Source organism: Mya arenaria, chromosome 4 (assembly GCF_026914265.1).
Source record: "Mya arenaria isolate MELC-2E11 chromosome 4, ASM2691426v1".
Taxonomy (NCBI): domain Eukaryota; kingdom Metazoa; phylum Mollusca; class Bivalvia; order Myida; family Myidae; genus Mya; species Mya arenaria.
In genome coordinates this window covers 54,776,146-54,792,782 of record NC_069125.1, presented here as the reverse complement: position 1 = coordinate 54,792,782, position 16,637 = coordinate 54,776,146, and the positions used below count along the sequence as shown (strand labels likewise).

Genomic DNA, 16,637 nt, shown 5'->3' with positions numbered 1-16,637 from the left:
TTGTCGAGACATTGACCTTGGTCGTGCACCTCGGTGCTAGTTGTCATTTGGCTTGTCGAGACCTTGACCTTGGTCGTGCACCTCGGTGCTAGTTGTCATTTGGCTTGTCGAGACCTTGACCTTGGTCGTGCACCTCGGTGCTAGTTGTCATTTGGCTTGTCGAGACATTGACCTTGGCCGTGCACCTCGGTGCTAGTTGTCATTTGGCTCGTCGAGACCTTGACCTTGGTCGTGCACCTCGGTGCTAGTTGTCATTTGGCTTGTCGAGACCTTGACCTTGGTCGTGTACCTCGGTGCTAGTTGTCATTTGGCTTGTCGAGACCTTGACCTTGGTCGTGCACCTCGGTGCTAGTTGTCATTTGGCTTGTCGAGACCTTGACCTTGGTCGTGCACCTCGGTGCTAGTTGTCATTTGGTAGTGAAATCCATAGTGGGCTATAAATATTATGGGATTTATAAACTTAAATTAATTAATTCGTTATGGATAAATGTATAAATAACACGTATAATCCCGTCGATGGAATTACAAAGTCTAAACATGTATACTGCATGTATAATTATCAAGTATTTGGCGGTTGCCCTATTGCTTTGCGTGGCCTTGCCATGAGATATATATTGCGGATTTTTGCATTGGCTATTTGGCAATAGGATCATTTACGTGAAGACGTTGTTGCGGAGTTATCCCTCTTTGTTAAACAGTATATTCCAGCATTTTTTATTTCATTTTGTATATACACTTAATACAACGGGTCAGCCTAGCCTCTTTCGGCTTGCGTGGTCTGTTCCCACTCGGGACTTCGAGCCGTGTGTCACTAGGACCTATTATGGAGTTCGTTCGTTTTCAAGGCCATATGTTGCTTATTTTTTTACTAATAGCTTTTATTAACTATTTGTTAAGCTGTTGTTATCATGTTGGATATGTAGTGATAAACTCAGGGACTGTCAATGTTATTTATTTGGTTTCTTTTCAACAAAGAAGTAAAATAATGTGTTTAACTGATCAAATCATTTAATAGCGCAAATTAGCCAAATGAACACCAGTGGACTACTTATGGGGATATTACACAACTGGCTGATAAAGTTTATTAAATTGAACTATTTAATGGTTAGCATTAAAGTTTTCAAAGCAAAACAATAAAAAAAAATACATGCAAATACTGGTAATAATTTTGCAAACTTATTTGCACAGTACAGTACAGCAACAACCATTCTGAATAAGTGGCATTGATTCCTTTCCCGATATCTGCCCTTAAGGTAGAATAAATGCTCTCTGAACTCCTTTAAATAATACATATGAATAACAATCAATAAAATTATTATATAATAAAGTGCCTCATTCGATTTTTTAGTAAATAGTCATTTGTATGTTTTTTATTTTTTTATACGAATGTTTTGTTTGTCGAAACTTCACTAGGTTTAAAACTGTATAACAAAACAAAATATAACTGTTATTTACTTTATCATGTAAACAAATGTAACTGACATAAATCATGCTAATTCTTTATTATATGTATTATTAAACATGTAAAAATGTTTATTATACTGTTTATCTATATATAGATACTGTGTATTCAGGGAAATGTTTTGATTATGGGTCAAATTGACCTAAATCCAATATTAACTTGTTTATGTATTGATTTGATGAATAAATGATCACTGTGTGAGCTATGGCCATTGGCATTATGTTGGTTTAAAAAGAAAATTTCAAAGAGTATTTCACATGAAAACTAATAGATGTGTTTACTTGGCACAAATCCAAGAGTCTTATTAAGTCCACCCAGTCTATTTACAACACGAGGGTTGCAAGTGAATGCAAACGGTTTGCCTGTTTTCAGTTGGTGAAGTGACATGCCACCACAGTCATATGTTTATCTTTATGTATGTGTACACTATTGAAACATGAGTACCAAGTTCATTGTGAAAACCTAGAACAGTTTTTGATTGGTGGCGTAGGATTGACATTTTTGCATGACTCCAGTGGTGACAACACATGAGCTTCTTAAATACATGTACATGTATAGAAAATAACAATGTGATTATTTTCTTAAAAAAACAACAAAAATACACTGGGACAAGCAAAGCATGTTTGATGTTTAAAAGCAAGTGGCCTATCACTAGACACGTCACAAAGATGCAAGGTGATTCATACAATGTGTACTGTTTAATGAAAACCTAATAAAATATTCTGATTTCAACAATAATTATGCTCTCGACTTAAATGACAATGACAGTATTATGCACTTTGTTATATTTATTTGCACAGTTGAGCATTTTTTGCTCCATCAGTAGATATGTAATAATTCACTTCAACTGTAACAACATCACTTCTGCAACAACCTCAGGAAACTCCGGAGTCTGAATCAGTCGGATTGTCTTGTCCGCTGTGGTCAGATTTGTCCGGAGTGGTCATCAGTAAGGCAAGCTGTTGGCGGGCACTCTCCAAAAATAAATCCAGGCTTGCTAGCTGACGCCTGTGTAACCTTTGATCACTCTGTAACACAATTACATGGACATTCTGTATGATAATGTATTTAATTCATATCATCATCCAAAAAGAAACAGTATTTCTATGCAATTAAAGACAAAGTAAGCCACTAATTCTAGATCTACAAACTATGAACATTACCATATGTAATCAAGAAATAGAGAAGGTTAAATGAATTTCTTAGAGTATTTTTTTCTGTTTAACTCTGCTTGTTTCCACAAACACTAGGAATAACATGGTATAGCATAACTACATGGAAATGTTTCAACATATGTAATGTACCTGGTATTCTAAGAAACAATCCTTTAGTGCACTGTACATATTTCCGCAAAAGTGCTATTTACCACAAATACATGGACAACATATAGGGTTAGCCACTGACCTCCCTTAGGTGTTGAAGATGAGAGGTCATATCCTCCCTTGCGACCCTCACAGCCCCTTGAAGGGCATCTTGACCCCTTGACCTCTCCTCTCTCAAAGCCACTGACAACTCCTCCTGAAGAAGAAACACAATCTTTTTTTACTTTGAACATAGAACAATTATTCCTTTCAGGTCTTTAATATCCCATGGTCAATTTACGGTACATGCAGAGCATCATATTCCGTGGTCTCTTATCCAGCAGTGATAGGGACTACTCTTCCTAGAACCGAAACATGATTAAATTTAACTGTAAATTTTTAAAAAATGATCCCCTCCATTGCCTCCCAACTCCAAGAGAAGGGCTCATGATTAGGATGTTTGAAATTGTATATATCACTGCTAGTAAGTTTCAACACCATTCACACATATTTTGCAAATATACAGCATAAATGAATTTTATTCATATCAAAATCTTGCTTTTTGGAGTCTGAGTTTAGATTCTAATTTAACACCGTTTGTTAACTTGAGCCCAAAATAAAAATGCATGACTGTGTAAACTGAGGGATTTATTACCATTTGCAAAAATATTCACTAAAATTTACAGACTATATTTAAAGAATAAAATACCCATTACATGATATTTTGTCCATAATGCTTGAGTCTTGAATCAAATTTGAGACTGTTCGTAAACCTTATGGCACAATTCAAGCTCACAGACGCAGAAAGGCATATCTTAAAATGTTAAAAAAAAATCTTATATATTAAACATAATCAGTTGAAACATTTGAGAAATTAATTATAGTTAAAAAAAAGAGTAGATAATTGTTAATTTCACTGTAAGATCATTATCTATTTTGCGTCCAAATATGGGCCATAATTTGCATCAAATGTAAAATCAAGTTATCTAACTTGATAAATTAATTAGGTTGGAGGGTTAAGAGCCCTTGTATAATTTTTAAATGCAATATGTCAAGAAGTTGCCGAGATATTGACTTATGTTGCTAACACGCACAACCTTAACCAAGGTGCGACGCCAACGCTGACGCCAGCATAACAGTAAAGCTCTCATATTCTTCGAATAGTTGTGCTTAAAATTAATCGGGTCATACCTACATACAAGTCTGAGATGCAAGTACTTTCTTTGTATTGATCAGACAAGGTTTTTGTATTCAAGTTTACAAAGTCATTTGATGGGCTGACCTGATCTGCTGGTGCTGACCCTGATCTGTAGGTGGTGACAAACCTCCCTACCAAGTTTAAGATGCAAGTATTTTTTTTTTGTATTGATCAGAAAAGGTTTTTGTTTTCAAGGTCACAGAGTAATTTGGACTGACCTGGTGTTGACCAACCTCCCTACCAAGTTTGAGGATTGTAAGACCAAGCCTACTCTAGTTATCAATCTTACAGGTTTATTACCTTTGACCTTCTGACCTAAAATCAATAGGGCTTATAATCTGGTCATGACCAGCCTCCTTTTCAAGTTTGCAGACCTTATGATCAAGCATTCTATAGTTATCAATTGGACAAGGTTTGGTGTTTCAAAGTGGGCACAATAATTTCCGATTTTCATTAATTTAAGGGCAATAACTGTGATAGTACTGATCCAATCTAGACAAAATTTGATTATGCACCACTGTACTATGGTTGTACACCAATCATGTACTTTTCACTAATACTTTTCAATAGTTATACATATACATAAATGGCTCCAAATGGACACATTTGAGATTTTTTTCATTAATCAAAAGGCAATTGGTACAAACGTGTGGATGCACAACAACACTCTAGTTATACTCATTTCATATAAGCAACACTCTAGTTACACACATTTCATGTAAGCAACACTCTAGTTATACTCATTTCATATAAGCAACACTCTAGTTATACTCATTTCATATAAGCAACACTCTAGTTATACTCATTTCATATAAGCAACACTCTAGTTATACTCATTTCATATAAGCAACACTCTAGTTATACTCATTTCATATAAGCAACACTCTAGTTATACTCATTTCATATAAGCAACACTCTAGTTATACTCATTTCATATAAGCAACACTCTAGTTATACTCATTTCATATAAGCAACACTCTAGTTATACTCATTTCATACAAGCAACACTCTAGTTATACTCATTTCATACAAGCAACACTCTAGTTATACTCATTTCATACAAGCAACACTCTAGTTATACTCATTTCATACAAGCAACACTCTAGTTATACTCATTTCATATAAGTGTCATTAAATTCTCACAGTAATAGCCGTGGATTGATTTTTTAAGGCTTTTTCATAACTTAAGGGGCAATAACATTTGTGTTATACACATTGACGAAAGTTTCATTAATTTCTGTTTAGTTGTTACATAGAAATAGCTGTGAACTGACAGAGGGATGGAAAAATGGACAGACAAGGTCAAATCTATATCCTTTGGCTAAACTCATATGCATAAATTTATGATCAAGAAAGCAATGGCGGCTGTTTGTACATGTAGCTAAAAATTTGTTTTAAATTTTGTTTTTTTATCCTATACAGTCTTAACTTACAAGTAGCCTCATGATCAGATTTTGCCCATAACCAAACTCGACAACAGAGATCTTATGACCAACATCATCCTTATTCTAGATATGAGGAAAATTGCGAAATATGCACCTTATATTTATCCTGCTGTTCATGTAGGGCTTTCTCAAGCTGTTCCCGGTGTTTCCCAGCCTCCTCTGACATCTGGGTGGTAAACTGCTCCTGGAAATAAGTTATGATAAGGTTGGATATAAAGTCTTGAAGGGAAACCAATCATTTTTACAAAGTGGCTCCTCATGGTGAGGACAATTTCCGACTTGACTTACAACTGATACAAGAGCAACAAAAGAAGACATCACATAACACTAAAGGGCATACCGAGGGTTACTCAAAACTTTTTGTGTAGCTATTATGCAGATTATTTGTTTTAACTAAGGAGTCATTCGGGTTCCAACTTTCAGAAAATTGAAACCCTTAAGAGATAATACATAGCCCTAATATTTGTTATAGATTGCAGTCAATAATCCCTTTATCAGCTTTTTTTTACCCTTTTAATACATAGGATAGGGTGCATGATTCATCTACATGACAGATCCCCCCCCCCCCCCCCCCCCAACCCTGTCTCACATCAGCCTCTGCACCGGACCCTCTCATTTTAACCAAATACAGTTACACTGAAAAATGAACCAGCCCGTGATAGAAGGAAGGAATGTTACCTGTTGTTGTTTGAGGGCCTGTGCCCCCCTGTCTTGCTCCTCTTTAACTGCCTCTGTCAGTCTCCTCTCTAGCCCCTCCTGCTCAGCCTGTGTGGTATATAATAATACATAGGACAAATAATGTACAAAGACGAAAAGGTTTAAATAATCTTTTCTTAATAATTTAACATACACATTAACATATAGATGTTAAGGAAAAGAAAGGATAACAAATTGTTGTGAAATAAATTGTTGTATATAAAGTAAAGTCTTACCTGAATTGCATCCTGAATTTTAGCTTCATATTTTGTTCTCTCCCCTTCCAGAGCATTCACAACCTCCTCCTGAAGGCACAGAGCATGGATGAGTCATTTGTTTAAACCTGTCTATTTTCAAAATATTGTGAAAGGTTATAACAAAATTACCCTAATAACACAATATAGGTACAATATTTCTCGATAGTCTGGCCTTATGCTGCAGTTCAACTGTTGCACATGGATGGAACTCACACACCAAGCTTGACAACTTCAACCCAAACTTTGATGTATCAATGCAACAGCCATACTCAAAATACAGGACATCAAGAAATTTGATAGAAAGGTTACAAAACTGGGTGCTTTTTTGTCCAAGTATTATCATTTTAAAAGAATGCATAGTACACCATTATTAACATAAAAAAGTCTGGATTAAGGAGCTTACACAATCCATTCTCCTTAATGATGATTTTATAATCTATCAATAATGTTAGTTCAGTTTCCTGCATGCTGCCATTAGAAGTAATAGGTTACAGAAAGAAAAGGAATACTAGGAGATTAACAAGAGCTGTCACAGAGACAGCGCCTTCGACTATTCCGCCAACTAGAGTTATATAACTTGGTTAATTAAGTAGGTTGGATGGTTGAGTACCATTGTATTAAGTCTCAATGCAAAACATCAAGTAGTTGCTGAGATATTAACCTATGTGTCCTTACATGCAAAACCGTAACAAGAATTTCTAAATCAAATACTAGTAATACAGGCCCATAATTTGCATTAGATTCAAATAAGTGTTATCTAACTTCATTCATTTAGTAGGTTAGATAGTTGGGAATACATTTCTAAATTTTCAATGCAATACATGTGGTATTAACTGAGATAATGACTTAAAGGTGCTTACATGCAAAACCTTAACCAAGGTGTGACGCCGACGCCGATGCCGACACTAGGGTGAGTAGTATAGCTCTCCTTATTCTTTGAATAGTCGAGCTAAAAATGGTTGCCTTGTGCTTTGTGCTAAAATAAGCTAAATATTTTATGATTATTACGACTGGATTTGTAAATTGCTTAAATGATAAATTAAACTTGAAATGTCCTAGAAACATTTATGACTTCTAGTACTGCATTTGTTTACACATGTTTGGTCCAACTAGAACTCATCTGTCACAGTAATGTGTTAAACTGAGAAAAGCAGAGTCTTGAATCTATCTCAAACATCAGCATACATTTTCGGTTTGCCTGTGCTACATGTAAGTATTACTTCTCGGAAATATGTATTTCTCTACCGGTATATCTTGTAAAGACTTACCTTATTTTTTTCTTTCATTTCAGCTATGGCTTCCTTAAGTAGTTTTTCATTTTTCTTTCGTTCTACTTCTTGTAATCTATCAAATTCTTCTTTCTGTCATCAAGAAAGTATACAATACTATTTCAATAATATATTTATGATAGCTTAAAAACATATTTATTATTTAAGTAAATAGGTCAAAGACATGATGATTACATGTCCAGAGGTATAACTTTAACACAATTTTTTTAACTCATAAATCAAAATAAAATAATAAACTTAGTACACAGACTCCCTAACAGAGGATATGTAGCTCCTTCCCCATCAACCACAAATCACCTGTTCAACCAACAACTGTTGAAGGGGGTCCATCTCATGAAAGAGGAATTATATGATGACTCTGACTGCGTCACCTTCTGTTCCTGTACCAGGATCCAGTGTTTCCCTGTAATCTCACCATACATAGCCTCTCCCCCTAGTCCTCCCTTATAACTCACCTGTTCTACCAGTAAGTGTCGAAGGTGGTCGGTCTCCTGTGAGAGGGTTTGTGTGACAGATCGGAGGCCTGTTTCTCTCTGTTCCTGGACCAGTGTGGCCAGTGAGGCCCTGTACTCCCCAACAACCATTGTCACCGCCTCATGACCAGCAGATCGCAAGGCCTCCAGCTGCTCAGTATGGTCAGCCTAAAAACAGACACAGAAGCCATGTGGTAAGTCACTTGTTTTTTGATAAATGTTACATTTTACTGACCTCGAGCACTTATACCCAAAAATTTAAAATTACACAAAAAATTAAACATGTCCAGTTAGTCATTTTACAATAGTTTGGCAACACTCATTGATCCCATACATGGACAAATATATACATTTACCTTGACTTTTTCCAAGTTTTGCCTGGCCTCTGTTGCAAGAGCCTCTGCCCGAACCAGGTCCTCTGCTAACCTGGCATTTTCTCCTTGTTGCTGTGTCAGCTCCTGTATGGAAAGTAGGCAGAGAGTGAAAATCACAACAATCATATGATTCTGTTTGGAATGTATGTTTGTATATGGCACTTGCATCATACAAAGCACCATAAGACAACCTTACATGATCTATTAGCAATAACAAGTATAAGAAAACAACCCTGAAGCTAATGTTGACAACCATTTTTGAACAACCCAGAGCTGTCACAGAAACAAGAGGACTCGTTTGGGCCTTGTTGGGCGTATAGTCAATATTAGAGCACAAGAGATGTTTATAAAACATGAATTTCCCCTTATTACAGCCATAAGTCTTTTCACATTAAATGTCTGTGGGGTAATTAAAAGATATGACCAACATCCCTAAGTTTGTGGATATTAGTTATGGTAATTGATCAGTTCTTAAAGTTGCTATAGCAGTTGATGAATTACAGTTTCCAGTAAAACATGTGTGTGTTATGTGTTAATTGAAATAGTAACCAATATGTTTATGATAAATCAGCAATGGTCAATTTCCTGCAACGTTCCAGCATTTTGGTGCTATCGTAAAAAATGTTAATCTAAAAAAGAATAGGGGTCTACAATAGGAAGATACAGGGCATGACCGAAATCCCCACAAAGTTCCAGGCGTTCTCTTTATATTGATCAGATAAGGCTGTTGTGTTCAAGGTTATTGTGACCTTGACCTTTGACCTCAATAACGATTGCGGTCATCTGCAGGTAATGACAAAGTAAGGCCCATGGATACACTAGTCATCAACCAGAGAGCTTTTTTTGTTAAAGGTCACCATGACTGTGACCTTCAACATGATTATGTCAAAATCAATAGGTTATCTGTTGGTCATAACCAACCTCCCTACCAAGTTTGGATACCCAAGGGTTTTGTAGATATCAATTGTAAAAGATTCGGTCTCCAGACTGACTGACTGACTGACATGTGCAGGAAACTTTCCCCCTGCTTCTTCAAAGGTGGGCATATAATAAAACGAAATAAATTCAAATGCTGTGAATCTGTGCTTATTTAAGTGGATGAAATTAATCAACAGCTGTACTAAATTACCATAATTTGACATCACACACCTTGAAATTTGAATCAAATCTGCAAAATTAAAACATAGTTATGGAAAACAATATAATAGTCATCACTTTGTCATACTTTATCAATGCACAAATTAATCAAATAACTATGAAATACAAATCTATGACCTTAAGTTTCTACATAAAATGAAATTGCCGAACGACCTTCAAAAAATACACCATTTATCTGTTAGATTTCATGTAGTAGACTTGACATCATAATTTTGCACTCCATCTCCTGAAGACATGTTAAATTGTAAATAAGTCTAAACAAAATCTATATGACTAAGAAGGGCTATATTGTTGCACTTGTTATGCCTTTCTTAATAATAAAGATTTACATAAAACTGGAATGTCCTAACAGTTTCTATTACCTGTTTGATGCTTTCTTTTTCTTGTAATGCTCTTTGAACAATAGCATTGTTCTCATCAGCATGAGCAGCATCCCGTCTGACTGCCAAGTTCCAATCAACCTGATTGGCTGACTCATCTTTATTTTCTGCAATCTCATTGGCCGGACCACCAGTGGCTCCACCAGTTTCTGCTCTCTCAGCCAATCCCTGGCCTCCTTGGTTAGAACCAGGAGTACCTGGTGCCAGTCGACTCAGGACAGCAGATGGCTGTGCACTGCCAAGATGAGAGACATTGTCTGCCCTTGCCTGAGCTCCATGTCCAATGTCAAGGCCACTGATGTCTGGCATCTGTGATTGATTGGACATAGATGATGATCTGAAGCTGCCATCTAGTATATCATTCGCAAGGCTGAAATTGTCTTGCTCATTCTGAAATGAGTAATTTAAAAACATTTGTTAATAGTATAGTACATATATATATTGTAGATAGTATAATTAATCATCATAAACACGGCAATTGTTCAATGGAAAGAACAGGAGATGTCATATGACATAGTCAGAGACGAAACCTCCTGAAGTACTTTACAGCTCAATGGATTATGCAATAATATATATCATAAACTATAAGCATATGCCTGACCCCATGATGGTCGACATTAAGTGTCAAGGAGTGATGCATTAAGAGATAAAGACATGGGCCTTGCACCCGATCTATGTACTGAACACATGTGCCAAGTAATCTTAAAATATCTCAATGCAGGACGTACACAGATATCTGCACATATGCAGCATTCCAAAATGATAAACCTGTAAGAGTGGCCTTGACCTTTGAGGTACTGGACGTGAATATGGCAAGAGACAAGTCTTCTTTATGTACTGAACACATCCAAGTAATATTAAAATCCCTCACTGAATGACAAAGTTTCAGCAGGGACATTGCGAACCGGATGGATGAGCATGAGCTTTTAACATAGGTAACTACACAGAAATGCGCCTTACCATATTGTCAATAAAACAAATAAACCCTAGATGTTTGTGCAGACAGAAGGAAGGTGCTGTTTTAATATGCCCTCCTTTGAACCATTTATGTTTTTAAATCAACCAGTCAAGAATCATTACAACAAATCTGAAAGCAATAATCAAACCCTACCAGTCCATCCCCATCTTCGCCAGTTGCCCCATCTGTTGAGTTCAAGTCAGATGGAACCCTCGCCTGGGCACTGCTAGCTATGTCCACTGTGGTAGGTGTGTCCAGGTGGGCTGGAAATCGATTCTGTCCACACAGTAGGTCAGGCTGGACATTCCGCATGCCTGGTACAGCTGCGGGGAATATGAGATAAAATATGAGAGTTGAGACAATCATCAGACATGGTATGTGTAGTTAAAGGTACATTGTGAATACTACATAGTTGAATGTTTTTTTAGCAAGAAATCATCAATAAAACTTTTTGACATTAAAACAGTAATATTTACAATTGTGAGCCCAAAATTTCAGAGTTATTTTCAGATTGGATGAATTGTGTAAAACATATGTATGAAGTTATACACTACAACCTTGACCAAACAACAAAGGAAGATATGTCATCATGAGCCCTGCAGTAACATTACATTCATTGAGTCAGTATTTATTGTAAGGTAAATGTCATCATTTAATAACAATTAAACATCAGAAATGCTATAATATCTGGTAACTCAACAGTAATTCATGTATAATTACATGACCATAATATGTATGAGGTCAGTGGCTTGCATATACCTGGTGCAAACATGGCTGCCCAGACATTTGGTGCTGCTTGGGCCCCGGCCTGATTCTCGTTTTCTGTTGGCTCGGCCCCCTGTAACAACAAGGAAATACCACTTGTGAAACTAACACAGAATTAAGAAAAAATATGGTCTTTTTTACATAAGACTTTTAAAATGTATTTATAATGTAAATAGTATAGGATGAATGGTTATTACTGAATTCGATTTCATTAGGTCTATAATAAAATAGTCCAAGCTTTTTAAACTTAAGCTAGTTGCTCTTTGAAACTCAACAAATCAAAAACACCTTAACAAAGAGGGAGTAAATAGGTAAACTAATTCATGAATGCAAATCAAACACATGTTTTACTATACAGTTTTCATGTTGAGGTTTTGATGAGGGATTTCTCTTGACTATAGTTTTTTTTTTTAAATAGTGACCAATCATCAAATAAAAAGCTGCTGCTGTTATCATAATCATGACTTATAATAAGCATAACATAAATGAGTATGAGTTATCGTCCATATTTTGAATTTTATGGAATACATAAGAAGCCAGCATAGCAAGCTCTGTGATATGTTCCATAAAATACAAAATATGAATGATAACAAAATTACAGTTTGACCTATTTTGTCACGTTCACAATGCACCTGTTATAAGAGTTTGATCATGTCGACCCCATACAGGAAAGCGTCTGTGTGAGGAATAATTGTCAAATTTCAAACACAATACAGTGATTTCATTGGCGACCACAGAAGGGCAAACTTTGATTTTGTCATCATTCAAACATACCTCAAAGCCACCGAAGTCCCCAAAATCATCATCATCTGCATTCTGAAATAAAACATTTGATCATTCATAAAAATTGTGAATTGGTATTGCCAGATCCAAACTTTTTTTAGTTGATCAGTAAATATTTAGATTTGTTTGTTTTTGCTTTTATGACTGATTTAAATGATACAAACAAAATTTTCTTCTTAGGAGCCAAATGGAAATTGAAGTTTCTGGGGAATCGGTTCAGCCACTGCAGGTAAACAATTTCCAAAAAATCTTATCAAACTGATTTTTAAAATAAAAGCTTAACAATCTGAATGTGAAGTTTCATTTATTGAGCAGGTTTATTTTTTAAAAATGTGTCCCTCTGAGACTAGAAGAAGACTAGTGAGGTGAGCCGATTTATAAATATGAACCCAGATTTGTTCAGGGTAGTGAGCTGTTTCGCAGGAACTAATTATGTAAACTTCAGAATTATCATCACAGGAATGGCCAGCTATAAAAGATTTCAAGGTAGTTGGAATCAACAGATATATTTCCTAACCACATAAAGAGGCAGGGACAAAAAGACCTTGTAAATACTAGCTGTACACATGTTCTCAAGTCTTTATCAAATCAGGTATAATTTTGAGTCATTTATATTGCAACCTGGTAATGGGTGGTTCAAACATGGGTTCTATATGTCTCTCAGTGTCACATTGATGAGTAGATCATAAACCAAGGTTGCATTCAAAGTTGTGAAAACAATGAAGCAGACACATGATCAAGAATTAAACCTGTGACCTGGTACCATGATACATTGGTTGGAACATTGGCACAACATTTGTTGACTTGATGAGTATAGGGTGTAAAACAATTTTTATGTAAATCCTTCAAGAGATGTGGATTGACTGATTAAAATCCTTTAAGGGGAGTGCAAGAGATATGAAGCTGGCATGAAAATGATTGACGGAAAAAGGGGCATTGATTCCTATAATTCTTTCCCAATTAAATTCACTTTCTGGCAAGGGAATAAATACATCTGATGTAGAATTGGTTAAAGATTGGGAGTACTTCAATATTCAATGATTCTAATCATTATTGATTCAGAAATTTCATTTCCTTAGAAAATCAAATGTACATTTATAGACTTATCTATTGTATTAATAGTTCACAAATGTATAGTGTAGAAAAGAAAAGATATTTAGATTATTTTGTGTTATCTCAAGGAATGCATCGCTTTGACTTGAATAAAATCTTAAAAAATATCCGAAGTTGTGGTCCGAAAACATGGGCATTATACATATTTTCATGGTCAAGATACATACTAGTAAACAGCATTCATAAAATTGTTAATAAACGATTTTACCTGATTCTGACTCATTTTATTGACACACGATCAGAAATAAATTTAATGAATTAACCAAGATTGTCAACAAAAAGTTGTTGATTTATCGTTGTTTAAGTTTTTCTATGGGCGCAGCCATATTGTGAACGTGTACTACTCGGGACCCGGAACTTAACTAGGCAAAACCGTAAAAACGGCTTGGTAACAAGGCCGAAATTTTTCAAACGGTTATACCAAAGCTACATGTATGTTATTTTTAGCCGTACAAATTTTTGATAAAAACGCTAATAGTAAAAGAATGAAAAAACGTCACGGCCAATATTTGTGAAAAAACGCCTTTAAGGTGGAACGCGACCCTGAGCGAATTTTCGAGTTAATCATTCTGAAAATTGGTATATAAATAGAAGAGCATATGCCCAGTAATGGACTGTTTTTCGCGGGTAAAACGGCGTCGTGTTTCGCTGAAAAAGTGCGCCTTTCTTTACATTTTGAAAAAAAATGCTCGTTTATTTTTTGATTTTTTTAAATACATGTATTCAATGTTTTATTACAAATCGCATGCTATTAAGAAAAGTGTACCTAACCGACTTCGTTTATGCGCAGTATCAAATAATCTTATTGGATACTTCATGGAAATGTCAGACATCAGTGCACAATGACATCATGCGTGTATGGTGTGCATGTTTAACTCAGAATTAGTTTTATATTTTTGTTTCATATTTTTTATAAAACTAGTATATTTAAAAAAAAGGCAGATTTGAACAAAAACATATTATAAAAAGGAGTGTAAAAATGAGTCACGAAGTACGCATCTGGCCAAGTCCAGCTTGACAGCTTTCGCATTGTTGGTATTTATTCAATAAACAACATCCTACAGAAAATTCTGTATAATGCTAGATTTTATTCTCGACTTGTGACAGAAATCAATTCCACATTGAGAGGTTTACCTGAGGAATTACTATATTGCAGTGGGCTTCGTGTAACATATGTTCGGGATATTAAACGCTGAAGAAAAATCAATTAGCTCCACCCTCATCTTCTCTATATACGGCAACTGACTAATATGATAAGCAACCTTTATTCTATTGATGCTCAGCATTACAAAGAAATAAAAAAAATCGCATCGATATACAGCAGAATGAATGTGATGTAAATATTTGTTCGAAAACAACTAAGAAAAGTTGCATAATATTTGGATTAACAGCGAACATTTTAAGAAGACAAATACTTTTTTAGATGTTTGTCAGCGGGTGATCTTTACACAAAGATAGCTATTTAATAATTGAGATGAAATAGTGTTCCCATAGGGATTGTTATAATTCTGTTTCGTACATGTGCGTCATATTACAACAACACTATTTTGCGAATAGTCAAGTTTTCATCAAATTTTTAAGACTATATCTCTATACCCGTTATCTTGGATTTATTGATCATCAGTGATTTGTTTTGGATGAATCGAAAGTTTGATATTAACTTTTCGGATTATTGCTCACACCGATGATAACAGAATAGCACACTACATGAACGCTTTATTTAACTATGTCCATATCTTTAGGGGAATGCAATACAAACAAGCTTGATGTGGACTTGTATTAAAGATAGCATTGCATTAATAACAAGTGCTTGAATGTACCCCTCATCAAATAGACAACAATTTATAAATCGTGAATTCAATTATTTCGAAAACGTTTTTAAAGCCAAAAGAGAAAGAAAATGACAGCAAGATTAAACCTTAACATAGTGTGGATATCTTAAGTTATATATTTTGGACGGAACATCTGACGGAACTATGCTATCTTTGTTCATACTTCTTGGTCTTATTGTCTGCGACATCTCCGTGGTTGTCTGTCAGTCGTCCACAAACACACAAGGTACGTACATACAATGACTTACACATTTCATGATTAAGATGACTACGAAATTCTTTCTGAATTAAAACTTCATTGAAAATAGACTCAACTCATCTCAGAGGGATTATACCCTCTAGAAAATACAAACGTATGATGTCTTATATTTCATAATTACACAGATTTAATCCAAATGCTATATAAAGACATTCTCACCATGGTTCTATTCTATCAAATGTCTCTATCATTAGGAATGGAGATCAAACTGTACCTTTTTCTGTCATTTATTGCTCCTAATATTATTGTTGAGGACACTAAAGATGACCGTAACACACACATATGTCCACCATTGACAAGTTAGCTTTTGAAGACTATTTATACAGCAGTATATACATCATAAAAAATATATACTATTCAAGAGAAACATTCATAATTTATTTAACTTTCACAACTATCGCATATAAAAAAATAATTAAAGACAAAACGCACCATTACGTTCATCTGTTCATTGCGATGTCATTGCTGTTGGTTTTCAAAACAGCACGTCCAGCAAAGGGGGGTGGGGTGGGGTGTGTAAGCCTATTTATACTCGCACTCGGGCCTTGCCCATTCGGCGAGTGCTCCGTGTTAAGATTGTTAGTCATTTTAGGGTTTTGGAGCTGACAAAGCAGCAAAGTTTGCCTTTTTCTTACCTTTATACGCGACTGTATAAATAGGCCGATTGTAGTTGAAATTTAAGGCACTTAATATGTATACATGTCTTCCTATGTCGTTACATATGGTTTGAAATAGTTCGGAGAAGATTCAAAATGGCCCGTATTATAAAGGTATAATTGCTCCAAATACGATCAAGCTTATCATAATGGTAATTGTTAAGTTGTTCAAAAAATGAAAAAAAGTGGACATTAATTCCAGACTGTGATACTAACATTTGCTAGGTATGTTTCAACA

The 16,637-nt window shown here is 35.3% G+C and overlaps 1 protein-coding gene across 1 annotated transcript; it reads right to left on the bottom strand.

Moving 5' to 3' along the window:
* Window positions 1-936: 936 nt before the first annotated feature.
* LOC128230497 (coiled-coil domain-containing protein 91-like) lies at window positions 937-13,999 on the bottom strand. The gene is made up of 13 exons (XM_052942820.1): window positions 13,861-13,999; window positions 12,531-12,572; window positions 11,751-11,829; window positions 11,145-11,314; window positions 10,016-10,423; window positions 8,478-8,579; window positions 8,104-8,289; window positions 7,628-7,720; window positions 6,339-6,407; window positions 6,085-6,171; window positions 5,501-5,590; window positions 2,867-2,980; window positions 937-2,490 (listed from the first exon to the last, which is right to left on the bottom strand). The coding sequence occupies exons 1-13, from the start codon at window positions 13,873-13,875 to the stop codon at window positions 2,338-2,340; spliced, it is 1,608 nt and encodes a 535-aa protein (XP_052798780.1). The 5' UTR covers window positions 13,876-13,999; the 3' UTR covers window positions 937-2,337.
* Window positions 14,000-16,637: the final 2,638 nt, after the last annotated feature.